The sequence below is a fragment of the Cydia strobilella genome, chromosome 3 (genome assembly GCF_947568885.1).
Source record: "Cydia strobilella chromosome 3, ilCydStro3.1, whole genome shotgun sequence".
In the NCBI taxonomy this organism is placed as follows: domain Eukaryota; kingdom Metazoa; phylum Arthropoda; class Insecta; order Lepidoptera; family Tortricidae; genus Cydia; species Cydia strobilella.
In genome coordinates this window covers 8,005,050-8,018,199 of record NC_086043.1, presented here as the reverse complement: position 1 = coordinate 8,018,199, position 13,150 = coordinate 8,005,050, and the positions used below count along the sequence as shown (strand labels likewise).

The window sequence follows — 13,150 nt, the reverse complement described above, 5'->3', positions numbered from 1 at the left end:
TAATCTGGCACGGTAACCAGTGGTTCTCCAACCAAGAAATGTCCAGGTGTCAAGACATTTATATTATCTGGATCATTGTTTATACGGGTTAGGGGTCTAGAGTTTAAACAAGCTTCAACCTGAGCCAACACCGTCGCCATTTCTTCATACGTCAGCGTGGATTCACCTATGACCCTTTTTAGGTGGTACTTTGCGGATTTAATACCTGCTTCCCACAAGCCGCCGAAATTGGGAGCATGTGGCGGAATAAAATGCCATGTGGTGCCTTCGGTTGCCAAAGCTTCTGCGATTTCTGACAACATATTTTTATTCTCCGCTTGTAGCAATAATTTAAGTTCTCTGGAGGCACCCTGAAAATTTGTTCCATTGTCACTCCAAATTTCTTGGCATGGTCCACGTCTAGCTACCAATCGTTTAAAGGCTTGTATGAACCCTTCAGTTGTAAGGCTGCTGACTACTTCGATATGGACAGCTCGCGTGGACATACAAATAAATAGGCATATATACCCTTTAAAGGATCTGTGTCCACGCCCTCCAGACGTTCGGAGGTGGATAGGGCCGGCATAGTCGACACCACAAAATTTGAACGGACGTGCTGGTGTAACCCTTGCTGCTGGTAATTGTCCCATTAATTGCGATTGAGATCGACTTGCTGTAGAATGTCTGATACATGTCACACACTTTCTGAAGCAGGCATTTACCAAATCTTTTGATCCTAAAATCCAATACCTTGAATTGATGTAATTTTGCATAATTTGTGGTGCACCATGTAAAGTCTTCATGTGAGCGTCCATTACTATGAGACGTGATAATGTAGAGATCTTGGGCAGCAAGATTGGATGCTGCCTATCGTTGCTTAAGTGGGTAGTATTTGCTAATCGCCCTCCAACTCTCATAATTTCCTGCTCATCTAAAAATGGATTCAGAGACTTTAAGTTTGAACCTCGTGGCATTTGTGTTTCTTTGTTTTTTAACTTCTTAATTTCTTCTTCAAAATATTCTTTTTGGCATTGCCGTATGCAAACGTAGAGAGCGTCCTTTAGTTCTTTACTGGTTAAATATTTGGTGTTATATCTTTCAGTGACAGACCTTCTTGAGTTTAAGAAACGTCTGCAATAAGCAATAACTCGGATCAGTCGTGATAACGATGAAAACCTATCCCAAATTGTACAATCACGTGTAATATGCAAGACCTTTGCTACTTCGAGATCTGTGACTATGTTTTTTGGTCTGTCATATTTTATTGGTTCTTTTTGAAGGTACTCTGGTCCATTAAACCACATAGAAGTAGTTGTAAGCTCTGATGGACGTAAGCCTCGTGAGGCATAATCTGCAGGATTAAGCTTGGATGGGACGTGGGACCATTGGTTGGCATCTAATGTAGTTAATATTTCGGACACTCTGTTCGCGACGAATGTCTTCCACCTATTTGGGTGGCTGTTAAGCCAAGCTAGGACGACTGTAGAATCCGTCCACGCATGAATGTCACCCTTGTTGACATTTAGATTCTCCGAAATTTCCATTAAAAGTCTGGTTAGAAGAACAGCCCCACAAAGTTCCAGCCTGGGTATGGACACTTGTTTAATTGGAGCAACCTTTGTTTTTGCCGACACTAGAGTGACCGTTACATTTTCTGTTTCGTCTACTATTCGGACATACACGACAGCAGCAAATGCGATTTTTGATGCATCGCTAAACCCATGGAGTTCTATTTTCTTGCTCGTTTTCTTTAATCCGATCCATCTTGGAATATGAACCTGTGTAAGCATTGCCAATTCTTCACGATAAGTACTCCATTCGTTTATTAGGTTGCTAGGAACTTCCTCATCCCATGTTATTCCTGTCAGCCACAACTTCTGGATCATAACCTTTGCTAAAATTACACAAGGAGCTACCCAACCCAATGGGTCGAATAATCTCGAAATATCCGAAATTATATTTCTTTTCGTTACCGGTATTTTCATAGGTGTAAGTGACACGGCGTAGTGAAATTCATCACTTTCTCGATTCCAGGTAAGTCCTAAAATTTTGATTATTTCATCCTGTTTAATTTCAATTCCACTCCCCACATCCTCTTTCTCTCTATTAATCATCTCCAATAAGTCATTGCTGCTAGTAGTCCATTTCTGTAAAGTAAATCCGGCCTTTCCCAATAATTCATTCATTTCCCTGTAAATTTGAATCCCTTCTTCTTCCGTTTCGCAACCTGTCATGAAGTCATCCATATAGAAGTCTTTGAGTGTTCTTTCAGTGGCTAAAGGGTAATGTTCTCCTTCATCTAGTGCTATTTGTTGTAAAGCCTTGACGGCCAAATATGGTGCACTAGCCGTACCAAAAGTTACTCTGAGTAGTCTATAATCTTGCAGCTCTGAATCAGGATTATCTCTCCATAATAACCTTTGAAAGTTGGCATCTTCGTCCTTAACCTTGACTTGTCTGTACATCTTTACGATATCTGATACTAGCGAAATGGGATATAGTCTCCAGGGAAGTACTAAATGTCGTAAATCTGGTTGTAATTTTGGTCCAATCATAAGATTATCATTTAATGACACTCCATTCTTTCCTTTGCAGGAAGCGTCAAAAACAACCCTAACCTTGGTTGTTTCTCTCTCCTTTTTCACCACAGCGTGGTGGGGTAAGTATACAGCGCCTATTTTATTTTTCTCTTTTCCAGGTACTTTCTCCATATGTCCTAATTGTAAGTATTCATCTATTACATTTTTATATTGTGATAGAAGTTCCGGGTTTTTCTGCTACATCTCTAGATTCGCCATATTTGCAGCCAGGGTCGTCGTCAGCAAATGGGAGCTTTACAACATATCTTCCCGTATCATCTCTAGAAGTAGAAGCTGCAAATATTTCCTCGCATCTTTTCTCTTCTTCTGTCCACAGGTCGTGACCTTTGACCATAGACACATCAGACTCTAATTCCCAGAATTTCTTAAGCACATCATCTCCAACAAGGTAAGTATGGAACACAGATACATTGGATACATTTTGTTTGGATCCAGTCGCTCCCATTATAATCCAACCCAACGACGTTGCTTGGGCTACAAGAGTTTTTTCTTTGTTTTTCCTTATTTCTCCCGAAACAATCTGGCTATAAACTACTGCACCTAACAAGACGTCAATTTTGTTAGGCGTGTGATAATTTGGATCAGCCAGTTGTAATCCTGTGACGTCTATTGAGCCCAAATCTACCACTTTCTTGGCTGGCATAATAGTAGTAATTGTACTCAGTACATATGCCTTTACTGAAAGCCTTTCTTTTTTTTTTTCTTTTTTTTTTGGTCAATTATGGACCAAGGCCTTTTAGTTTTAAGTCAGTGTGATTTCTGTTTGTCACATTTTTCTAATTAAGAGTACTCTTCTTATGTAAACAATAAGAAGAAATGTATATTTCCATAACTTAGATTACTTACCTAGTTTACGTTCTTAGTTTGTTAGTTTAATTTTGTTAGCCCTTAAGGAAGGTTTTACACATCTACTCATCGTTTTTATAAAATTCTGTCACGGCTGTTCCTATAATTAAAGAACGTAAGACGTTCCTTGGTGGGCGGTATGTACAACTTGTATAGTAAAGGTAGTGTACCAATGTCCCGCTAGATGGCGCTGTTCCCTCCGCGTTGTTCTGTACATCGCGGTGTTAAGATTTTTCTTAGATTGTATAAGTAGTCTGTCATGTTTTTGTTTACCAATCTCAATAAACCACCTATTTCGGATGAACAGTTTTGTTTGATTTGTTCAATGAATGTAATGATAATATCCGTATATATTATACTATAATGTACGTATGTTTGAGAAAACTTCATTTGAAATAAATAAATAAATGTTTTCTAACCGACATATTATAATGTCATTCAAGTTTTACGTTTTGAATAATGTTCCATTCCATCTCGAAACAATAAATAATTGATTTAACATAAGCTACCTATTACCTATTACGTTGTATGTATTAATAGTACCTGTTAAAAACATTGTTTTTGTAAAATAAAACTATGAAAACGGATTATATCGCGTATATTGAATTTATAATTCGAACGGGTGACCCGTTGACCACGAACGCTGTAAAGAGTTCGAAACGTCGGGATGAATTATAAATTCAATATACGCGATATAATCCGTTTTCATAGTTTTATTTCATGAGTAACTATCGCGGTAACCGAAGACAATATTATATTGTTTTTGTAGTTTAAAAATAATTTTAATCGATTAAGAACTAGCAAAACGGCCTATCGTATTTTTATTTACGGAAAAACTTACTACTAACAATTTATTTTTTATGTGCAACGTGCGTGAAATGTCGTTAATAAACCCGTAGGGGTTGGATCAAAAACTAAATAATTAAGTCCGACTCACGCTTGATTGCTCATTTCTAATAAGTTTTCCTGTGATCTATAGGTAAAGATCTATTTTGTGTATTTTTTTTTTCAAAATTTTATACCCAGTAGTTTCGGAGATAAAGGGGGGAATGCTCATTTTTTGCCTATTTTCGTGAATAACTTCTAAACAATTTAAAAGTGCTTGTTGCTAGGCCTATTTGAATAAAGAATATATTGAATTGAATTGAATTGAATTGAATTGAATTGAATTGAATTGAATTGAATTGAATTGAATTGAATTGAATTGAATTGACTGTTTATCCTAAAATTATAAAAAATATACATTTGAGATTCTCACAATGAGCTCTTTCATTTGATATAGTTTGAAAAACTTTTTTTTTTAATTTTCTCTTTTACCCCCCAAAAGTGGCCCCCGTGTTTAAAATTAATTTGTTTACGTTACATGTCCGTCTTTGGGTCACAAACTTACATATATACACAAAATTTCAACTTATTTAATTGGTTTAGTCATTTCCGAGAAAATAGGCTGTGACAGACGGACAGACAGACAGACAGACGCACAAGTGATCCTATAAGGGTTCCGTTTTCTCCTTTTGAGGTACGGAACCCTAATAATATATCATCATTAATATATCCCACGTAATGATTGAGAAAACTTAGAACTTCGAAAAATAACACATTTGTAGTAGAATATGAAGCTAGTAGGTACTTTAATTTTATAAGTTAACTATTAATGGCATTATTTATATTTATTTATTACGGATAAAAAAAACTGTATAAAATAAACGCACTGTACGCCTCAATTTAGTACATACCAAGCTTTAGCTATAAATCTTAATCCGTCGATTTGACTTAGGTATTTATTTGTAAGAAACAGATAAAACACAAATTAACTAATTGAGGCTTGTAAAGTATAATGCATAAGGGAATATATTTTTATTATAATTTACGACCACTACACGCATGATCTACTCATACTCAAACAACAAAATATCTGCAAAAGATACACAAATACGAGGTATAGCGCCAAATGCCGCGCGCCTCTGGGCTGTAGGTTATTCTTTGAAACTCGTTCCGCCGCAGTCGCCGCACCGAGACGAAATTCACGTACGATCGCAGTGAGCGGGGTGCGGGTACAGAGACGCTAAGACGCTCAAGGCCAAATCAGCGAGAATCGTCTTAATTTAAAAGCTGAGAACCTTGGATATAAACTACTGACATACCTGTTATATTTTCGATTTATTTGTGTTTTTTATGCAATTCGATTAAGTAAATAAATAAGCTATTTCACTCGAGAATTATACATATATACATTTAACATTTTCAATAAAGCGTGCGTACTCGTAGTCAATAACAGCTAATTCATCAATAAAAATGAATAACACGATTCAAATTTACTACCTTGAATGAAGTATTTTACATTTGAGGTTTATTGGATATATGTACAATTCGTTGAATTTTATTTTTCTGATCGTAATATTAATTAAAATGCACATGAAAGGAATACCATTTTACGATTTTTTAAATCCATGTTGATCCAGTCTAAATTTTTAAATGGAAATGTTGAATATTGATTTATTTATTTTATTATAAAATTTATTAAGGCAACAAGGCCCATATTACATATACCTTATAGACTAACATACATATAAATTTCATAAGCTTAAAAACTATACACTGTTTTGAATTATTAAATGATTACAATAAATTGTAGTAATACAAGCTCTTTTTAGTGTTCAGTGGTCAACTACAACTCTTAGAGCGTTTTTACATTGTTCGATCCGATATCGGATGCTACAGCTATACATGCATAATGTCGGGCGGCAATTAAATAGGGAACCCTACACTGTGCACAGATGTTTCCTGAGTCTTGGATGTTTTTTAGGGTTCCGTACCCAAAGGGTAAAAACGGGACCCTATTAATAAGACTCCGCTGTCCGTCTGTCTGTCTGTCACCAGGCTGTATCTTATGAACCGTGATTGCTAGACAGTTGAAATTTTCACAGATAATGTATTTCTGTTGCCGCTATAACAACAAATACTAAAAAGTAAAAGGCCGGTTTTTTATTCTTATTTTGCATTTGCATACGACTTATCAATACAAACCGTGCGACGTATGATGCGTGAGCGCAGCCAACGGCGGCGAGGCAAATACAGTGGGCGGCGGCGCGCTGCCGTCCACCCCCTCCGTGAACTCCACCCGAGCGATGAACCCGTTGTAGTCATACGGCGGTACCAGCGGTCCCGAACTAAACATCAAACAATCATACTATTTTTAACCAAAGGCTTTCCGATGCCGCGTTCCCCCACTAATTAAATTAAAAGCAAGTCTACAATGAGGTTAGTGCAATTAATTTAAAAGCTGACGTCGGAAGTAGAATTATTTCAATCAGCTAGATTGCCAACGAGGACTTACTTGAATTCTAGTAATAGGTTTGGTCCGGGTTGCTCCAAAGTAGCGCTTCTCTCCGAGCAAAGCGTCGCCAGCAAAGGCGCGGAGGGCGAGTTGCCAGCTCGAAGCGTTAGGTAATCCGTGGCGCAGTGACTGCAAATAATTATAGCTGTGAAACATCCCCTACTTAAAATAAATTAAATTTAAAATAACACTATGTAACTGCGGACTTCGCGGTGCCTTTTATAATTGAGTACGAGGCTTGACGCTGCAGTTTGCATGCTTTGGGATAATGCTTAGTGCAAAGTTGGCACTGCTAAAATTGTAGCTCTTATTTTAATCATTTAATTCGTAGTTTATTTTGCTCATAAATCTGTTATCTTTAAAGCGGAAGCTGCGCACTGTCTCTAAAAGTATTTTATGAGTGAATGCATTATTAAGGTACGCTTTTTGTACCTTTGACCAAACGTTTTGAATAATTACTCATTTAAATATAACATCATTTTACAATATGAAATTTTCTTTAAATTACGTAACTTTAATAAACATTAAATTTAATTTGAATATTTTAGTATAAATTAATGCAAAGTACACATTTGATAGTTATACTATCAAATGTGTACTATGCATTAATTTATACTAAAATTGCCAGGTTTGCTCACAGCGCATCGAAAAACGCAGCGTCATCTAACTCCCAACGGTGCATGGCGCTCGCTACAACAGCAGTGCTTTTAGTCGCCGTAGCATTTATCTGCAAGATAGCAGAACACTGTTTTCTTTGGCGAGTTTAAAGGGTGTGTTTGCTATTAATCTAAGAGCAGAGAGCAGCTCAGCTTCCGCGTGTATTAGTATGTGGGAAAACGTATTGCACCGAGATAGCGGTTTTATTTCTCTCTTCTCTGCTTTCTTTTGAGCATAAACGTGTTGTAGGTGAGCGGTACTTTTTGCATGCTTAAGTAAATTATTTATTGCTTGAGAACACATTCAACTAGAAATTCAGCTTTGTTGTTTATTCTTTTTATGTCATGTAACATAGCCTCGTAGGTTATATGTCATTAAAATGAACGGTACCTATACCTTTTTAAATTCAGTTGATAATTTACCCTTAATAACAAGGGCTAACGAAGAACTTATTTACACAAACAGAACTGCAGTCAGTCGAGTATCTGTTTAGCTTGCGCTGGCTGACTGGAACGAAGTTTCATTCCCCTACAAATGCAAGTTAGCATTTCCGATGAGACAACAGGGAACACATTGGTGTAAGCCAGGATATCGCAATATTCGCAATCAAGTCATCAAGTGTACGCCGAGCGCGTTCCGCATGCTAATAACAGGGAAGTTTTCTACCTCCGCCGGCTCTAACTTACCACAAATTTGCCTTGAGTAGGGTATAGACCAAAACAAGTGCGTAAAGTTAATTGAAGTGCCCTGTACTCCTTGTACTCGATAGATAGGTACCATTGTTATATTCATTGGAATCACGTAATGGCAATATACTCGTAGGTATGTGTGTAATACTATTAATGATTTCCTTGAATTTGAATGTGATTCAATATATGTGTTCAAAGCGCGAAGGATTTAAATGTTATAAAAAAAACTATGAAATATGAGTGTCCCTTAATACACGGTATTAATCATTAGATGTATGTTAGTAAGCTGCATCGACAACATAGTTTGTTTTAATCAATAAATATAAATTCGTCTGTTTAAAAATAACCACAATACTAAAATCTAACTGTGGATTAAATAACAGGATCCGTTCTTTGCCTTTTATATTTCCTAGAAAACTTTTAGCGTCTATTTTGTTACTCGTGCCTCGAAAACGGAGTGCAGGATTAAATTATCCGAGTCTAAATTATCACATAGGGGTTCCGCTGTGAAAGAAATAAAGAGGTGAAGAATCTGCCCGTTAATTTCAGTCAGTGTTGTGCCGTTTGTAAGGAAAATTCCGTGGACGAAAAATGGGAACTTTTCTTTTCCTAAAAAGCTGAAACAATTGTATTTTTAGTATATATGACAAATAAAACACATTTTGTTGCAGGCAGCATTCGTTTGGTGTACCCCTTACATTTAATTATATTAAGGCCAGGATTACACTCGTAAGTTTTACTTACGTAAGTAGGGACACAGCTATACTACAGAATGAGATATGAATATCGTTATCTCATTCTAGCAAATAGCTTTGTCCCTACTTACGTAAGTAAAACTTACGAGTGTAATCCTGGCCTAATGCCAACTTTTACTAGCTAGTCACGGTTGAAAAAAAAAAGCTCCTACTTAGACTACGGTTTTGGAGATTGGTCATGTAGGAAAATAGCAAGCATGAAACAAGAAAAATAACGTTATTTACATATTCAAGTTATGTAAGTTTACATGTAATTACCTATTACCAATAAAGTATGAGTAGGAGTATGATATTTATAGAAACGATTTTTCAGGAATATTTTCAGAAACAACCTATTATTCCGGGATATTTTCCCCATTTAAAAAAAGTGTGTAAAACAAAAAACAATAAGATACAGATAATACCTATATTATAAAGAACAAAAAAAGCAAGATTCTTTAGATTCTTAATGATAGAAGTTCAGGAACATTCCCGGTAATAGACAAAATATTCCCGCGGTAACTACTTACCGGTCATACGCAAACCCACAGGCGTCGAAGGGATATAGAACGCCGGACGTTTATTTACAGAAACGATTGTTCGCAAACCTTTCAAAACGCGCAGCGGATTTCATACGGGTGCTTGATAAAAATACTTCCGGGAGCGGGGAAGTGAATAAAACCCTGCTGGCATTTATAACTTTGCTGCCTATTATTAATTCATAACAGTTTGTTTACTTCCAAAGGAAGTGGCTGTATATTAAAAGCGGTTATTGTTTTATGGTTTTGTTCGTGAAGAAAAAAGTACTAAGTTTTCACTATTCCCTGTAATATTGTCGTGCAAATTACAACATCGAATCAATTATTGATGATAATGATTACCCAAAAGACTTGTTATAAGTATCTAAGTAGGGACATAACATACTCGTAGGTTGGCGTGTATGTCAAATTACGATAATTACCTAATTATAAGTAGTTATTATATAGGTATAGGTTGTTATTCATAAGGTTGCTATGCTCTAACAGAGTTCATGTTTGGCCCAGAACTGTAATAGAATACGAATAATATATGTATGTACTGGGGGCCGATTATTGAATTTTGACCGCTCGATTTTATGTATTTCGTTCAATAATATCTCCACTACTAGGCATTTAAACTTAATAGAATTGAAAACGAGTGGCCAATACCACTCGATTCCCAATTTATATCGCTCGTATTTCAAAAATTTGCATTTCTCCGTTTTACACCGATTTTCGAATAACAAAATCTAGCAATCGAAATTCAAAAATCGCCCCCCAGGAAGTCATTCGCACATTTTTATTTACATACCACTATGCATTCATTGGTATAATCGACTAATGTAAGTAGTTTGTCACAATCGCAATCATTCCGTTAATGTCCTATAATATTTATTTATTATTATTATTCCTTGTTTTGCGGGTGACGCGGACGATAACGGACATTCTCAAAAAATATTTCTGCGGTCTAATTGCCTCGACCCATACAAAATGTATGAAAAGAGTCGAGGCAATTTGACGCAACCGCAGACATATTCTCAGAGAATGACACGAAACACAAACTTGACAACCCTGAGAGCCGTAGAAAGACCGAGTATGTGAGCACCCTCACAGGTGGAAGGAAGGCTCAATTCACGGGGTTACAGGAAATATAATGCTGGTACCAGGGCCGACGATATACAGTGTGTAAATCTAATACGGGCAATAAATTAAACTAGATATAGAATTTATTCGTCTAATCATTAAGAAGTTTTTTTTATTTACACTTAATTATGATCCCGTAATTAATATTTTTTTAATTTACCGAGCAGCAATGTACTGCAAACATTAAGAAACATAAGATGACATGATATTACGAGATACGAGCTTTTTAATAGTAACTGCCAACAAGCGTTGACAGTTACTTTAAAACGCTCGTATCTTGAAACTTGTGTGGTGTATTACATTGCGGGCTGAATTATTTTGTATGGATTATTATTTTTTGTTCTAAGAGCTGGTAAGTCTTTCAATCAGCTTTGCAAACATCATGATCTCATCGATCTGTTCTGCGATAGCTTTAGTTCGATACGTAAGCTAATGACTCAGGACTTTTCCCACTGTTAAGTGTTAACAGTGGAAAAAGTGTTAACTCAACATTGTATCTCTATCCTGTTCTTTTTTCTCTCTTTTGTTCTTCTTGTTAACTGTTTAAACCAATTTTCCCTCTCTAGTAAAGCAACTTATAAGTAAAGTATATTTATAAGTTGGTAAGTATTATTAGTTGTAATTTCGCACACCATGCACTTTACGCAGTTTCTATCTGTGGAAACTTGTAATTGGCTCACTGCTGTTATTACCTAACGTGTTACTTCAGCTGTAAGTTTTCCTAATAAATAAAATAAAATAAATAAATAAATAAAATTTTAATTGCAATTCCAAGTAAAAGTTATCTAATTACATTTCTTACGTCCTAAGAGATTCGCCCGTATTAGATTTACACACTGTATATTACCTATTGGAAATAAAAGGCACCTAAGGCAACGATGATGCCGATGCAGTACACATATAAAGCACTTTCTTAAAATACTTAAATATTATAAAACTTACGATTTATGTGCCTGTAAGATGTAAGGTACTCTGGAGACGCGCTTGGTTATTAGGTTATTGTATACTATTACACTGCACTAATATTTTTTCGCAATTACACTAGAGTTCAAAATTACAAAATAAGTTCAGGAAGTTATGCAGGAAAATAATGATGTATTTATCGATCGAAGTTTTGGATCGAACTCAGAAAATCAAAATCAGCGAAAGGGATTCCAATAGAAATATTTGAATTTTGAAATTTAGAATATGAATGTACCAGTAATAATAGAAAAGTTGATAATGTAACGTTCCGTTACACGCATTGTTACAAGCTATGTACCTACGTTATTTAGGATGCAATACAAACCTACCTACCTATTCAAACGTATGTTACAAATTTACATCACATAAGCATTCGGTACGAGCTACTGCATACGAATACAAGGAAGTCAATGAACAGACTCGTAGGTTCTGCTTCGCCTGCGGGGCTGAAATTCTGTTGATCACAGTCCTATCCGTTCATCGGTGTTGGCTAGTGTGATTGTCCGAGAAAACGCCAGGCCGTGTATCTATCGCTTGCAGAGCGAAGGCGATTTAGCGCTCAAGGCAATATACGTAACTGTGACCTCGAGGTTCGTAGAAATTGCGCGTATTCGGAGTCTGTATCATATTGAATTGCCTAAGCGTTCATTGCCTAGTGCACGGTAATCGACTGGAATGAAATGCCGGAAGATAGCCAACTCCGCTTCATTAGCTTCGGCAATAATGGCTACACCGTCGACCGCGTGTTAGCTTTAGTGTGATTAGCTAACGATTAGGAACGTTGCTTTTAACCGGCTTCCAAAAACGAGGTTGCACAGGTATTTATCTCTGTTGTAAAGTAACTTTCAGAGCACCTTTTCGCAAGGCCTGCCATCAAGTCTCGCGTATTAGAGATTTTGTATTACATATTATGGAGTCGCGCCAGTTGCGGCAGGACTTGGTAGACGTGCAGGTGAGAAAAAGTTATCATCTTAAACAATCTGAATTACATCTGAATAAATGGATCGATGGATTATGTAATACATTTGAAAATTTAGTACCCTAATACATTTTACTCAGTGCAAATCCATCTACCTAGTCGATCACTAAATAATAAAATTCAGAGCTTAAAGGAGTGCAGCTCACGTTACTTTTTATGTGAAATGAAATAGCCAGAGCAAAAACTAAGAGTGAAATACAAATAAACGTAATCCATAATTCCACATCACACTAATGGGTATTAGCTTAATTCTTCTTATTAGTCTAGCACGATTCCATGCCCATCTAAAAGCAGCAGAATATTGTTTTATTATCAAATTATAAACTACGCCGCTCGCCAAATCCTGTCAAGCAGTTTCATAGTGCTGTGAAACTGATTTAATTTAATGCACTTTAATTGTATTTTCAACTGTACCGTCATTTTTATTTATTCATTCTAAATCTAAACTTATTGTGGGCCATTGTGTTTACAACTTACAACAATGATTGCAATCAACAATAATATACCTATTTACTAAATAATAAACTAAAAATTCAATACAATTTAAATGTCGTCATGAATACGTTTCGTCCCTGTTTTAGGCTGAGTTGTTGTAGCTACTTTCAGGCGAATATAATATAAGGGCTAATTTCAATATGTCACATGTGCCGCTGTAGAAATGAGAATGATAAGAGAGAATGATTAATGATTATTTTTGCTTGCATC

At 36.2% G+C, this 13,150-nt stretch overlaps 1 protein-coding gene across 6 annotated transcripts in view; it reads right to left on the bottom strand.

The window, feature by feature from the left end:
* Positions 1-13,150, bottom strand: part of LOC134755756 (uncharacterized) — a 92,410-nt gene that overhangs the window by 24,476 nt on the left and 54,784 nt on the right. For all 6 annotated transcript variants that reach the window (XM_063692330.1, XM_063692325.1, XM_063692329.1 and 3 more), the window contains 2 exons: positions 6,763-6,891; positions 6,453-6,595 (listed from right to left, as the gene is read on the bottom strand). In XM_063692330.1, the coding sequence (XP_063548400.1) occupies positions 6,453-6,595; positions 6,763-6,891 (272 nt within the window). The remainder of the gene's footprint in view (positions 1-6,452; positions 6,596-6,762; positions 6,892-13,150) is intronic.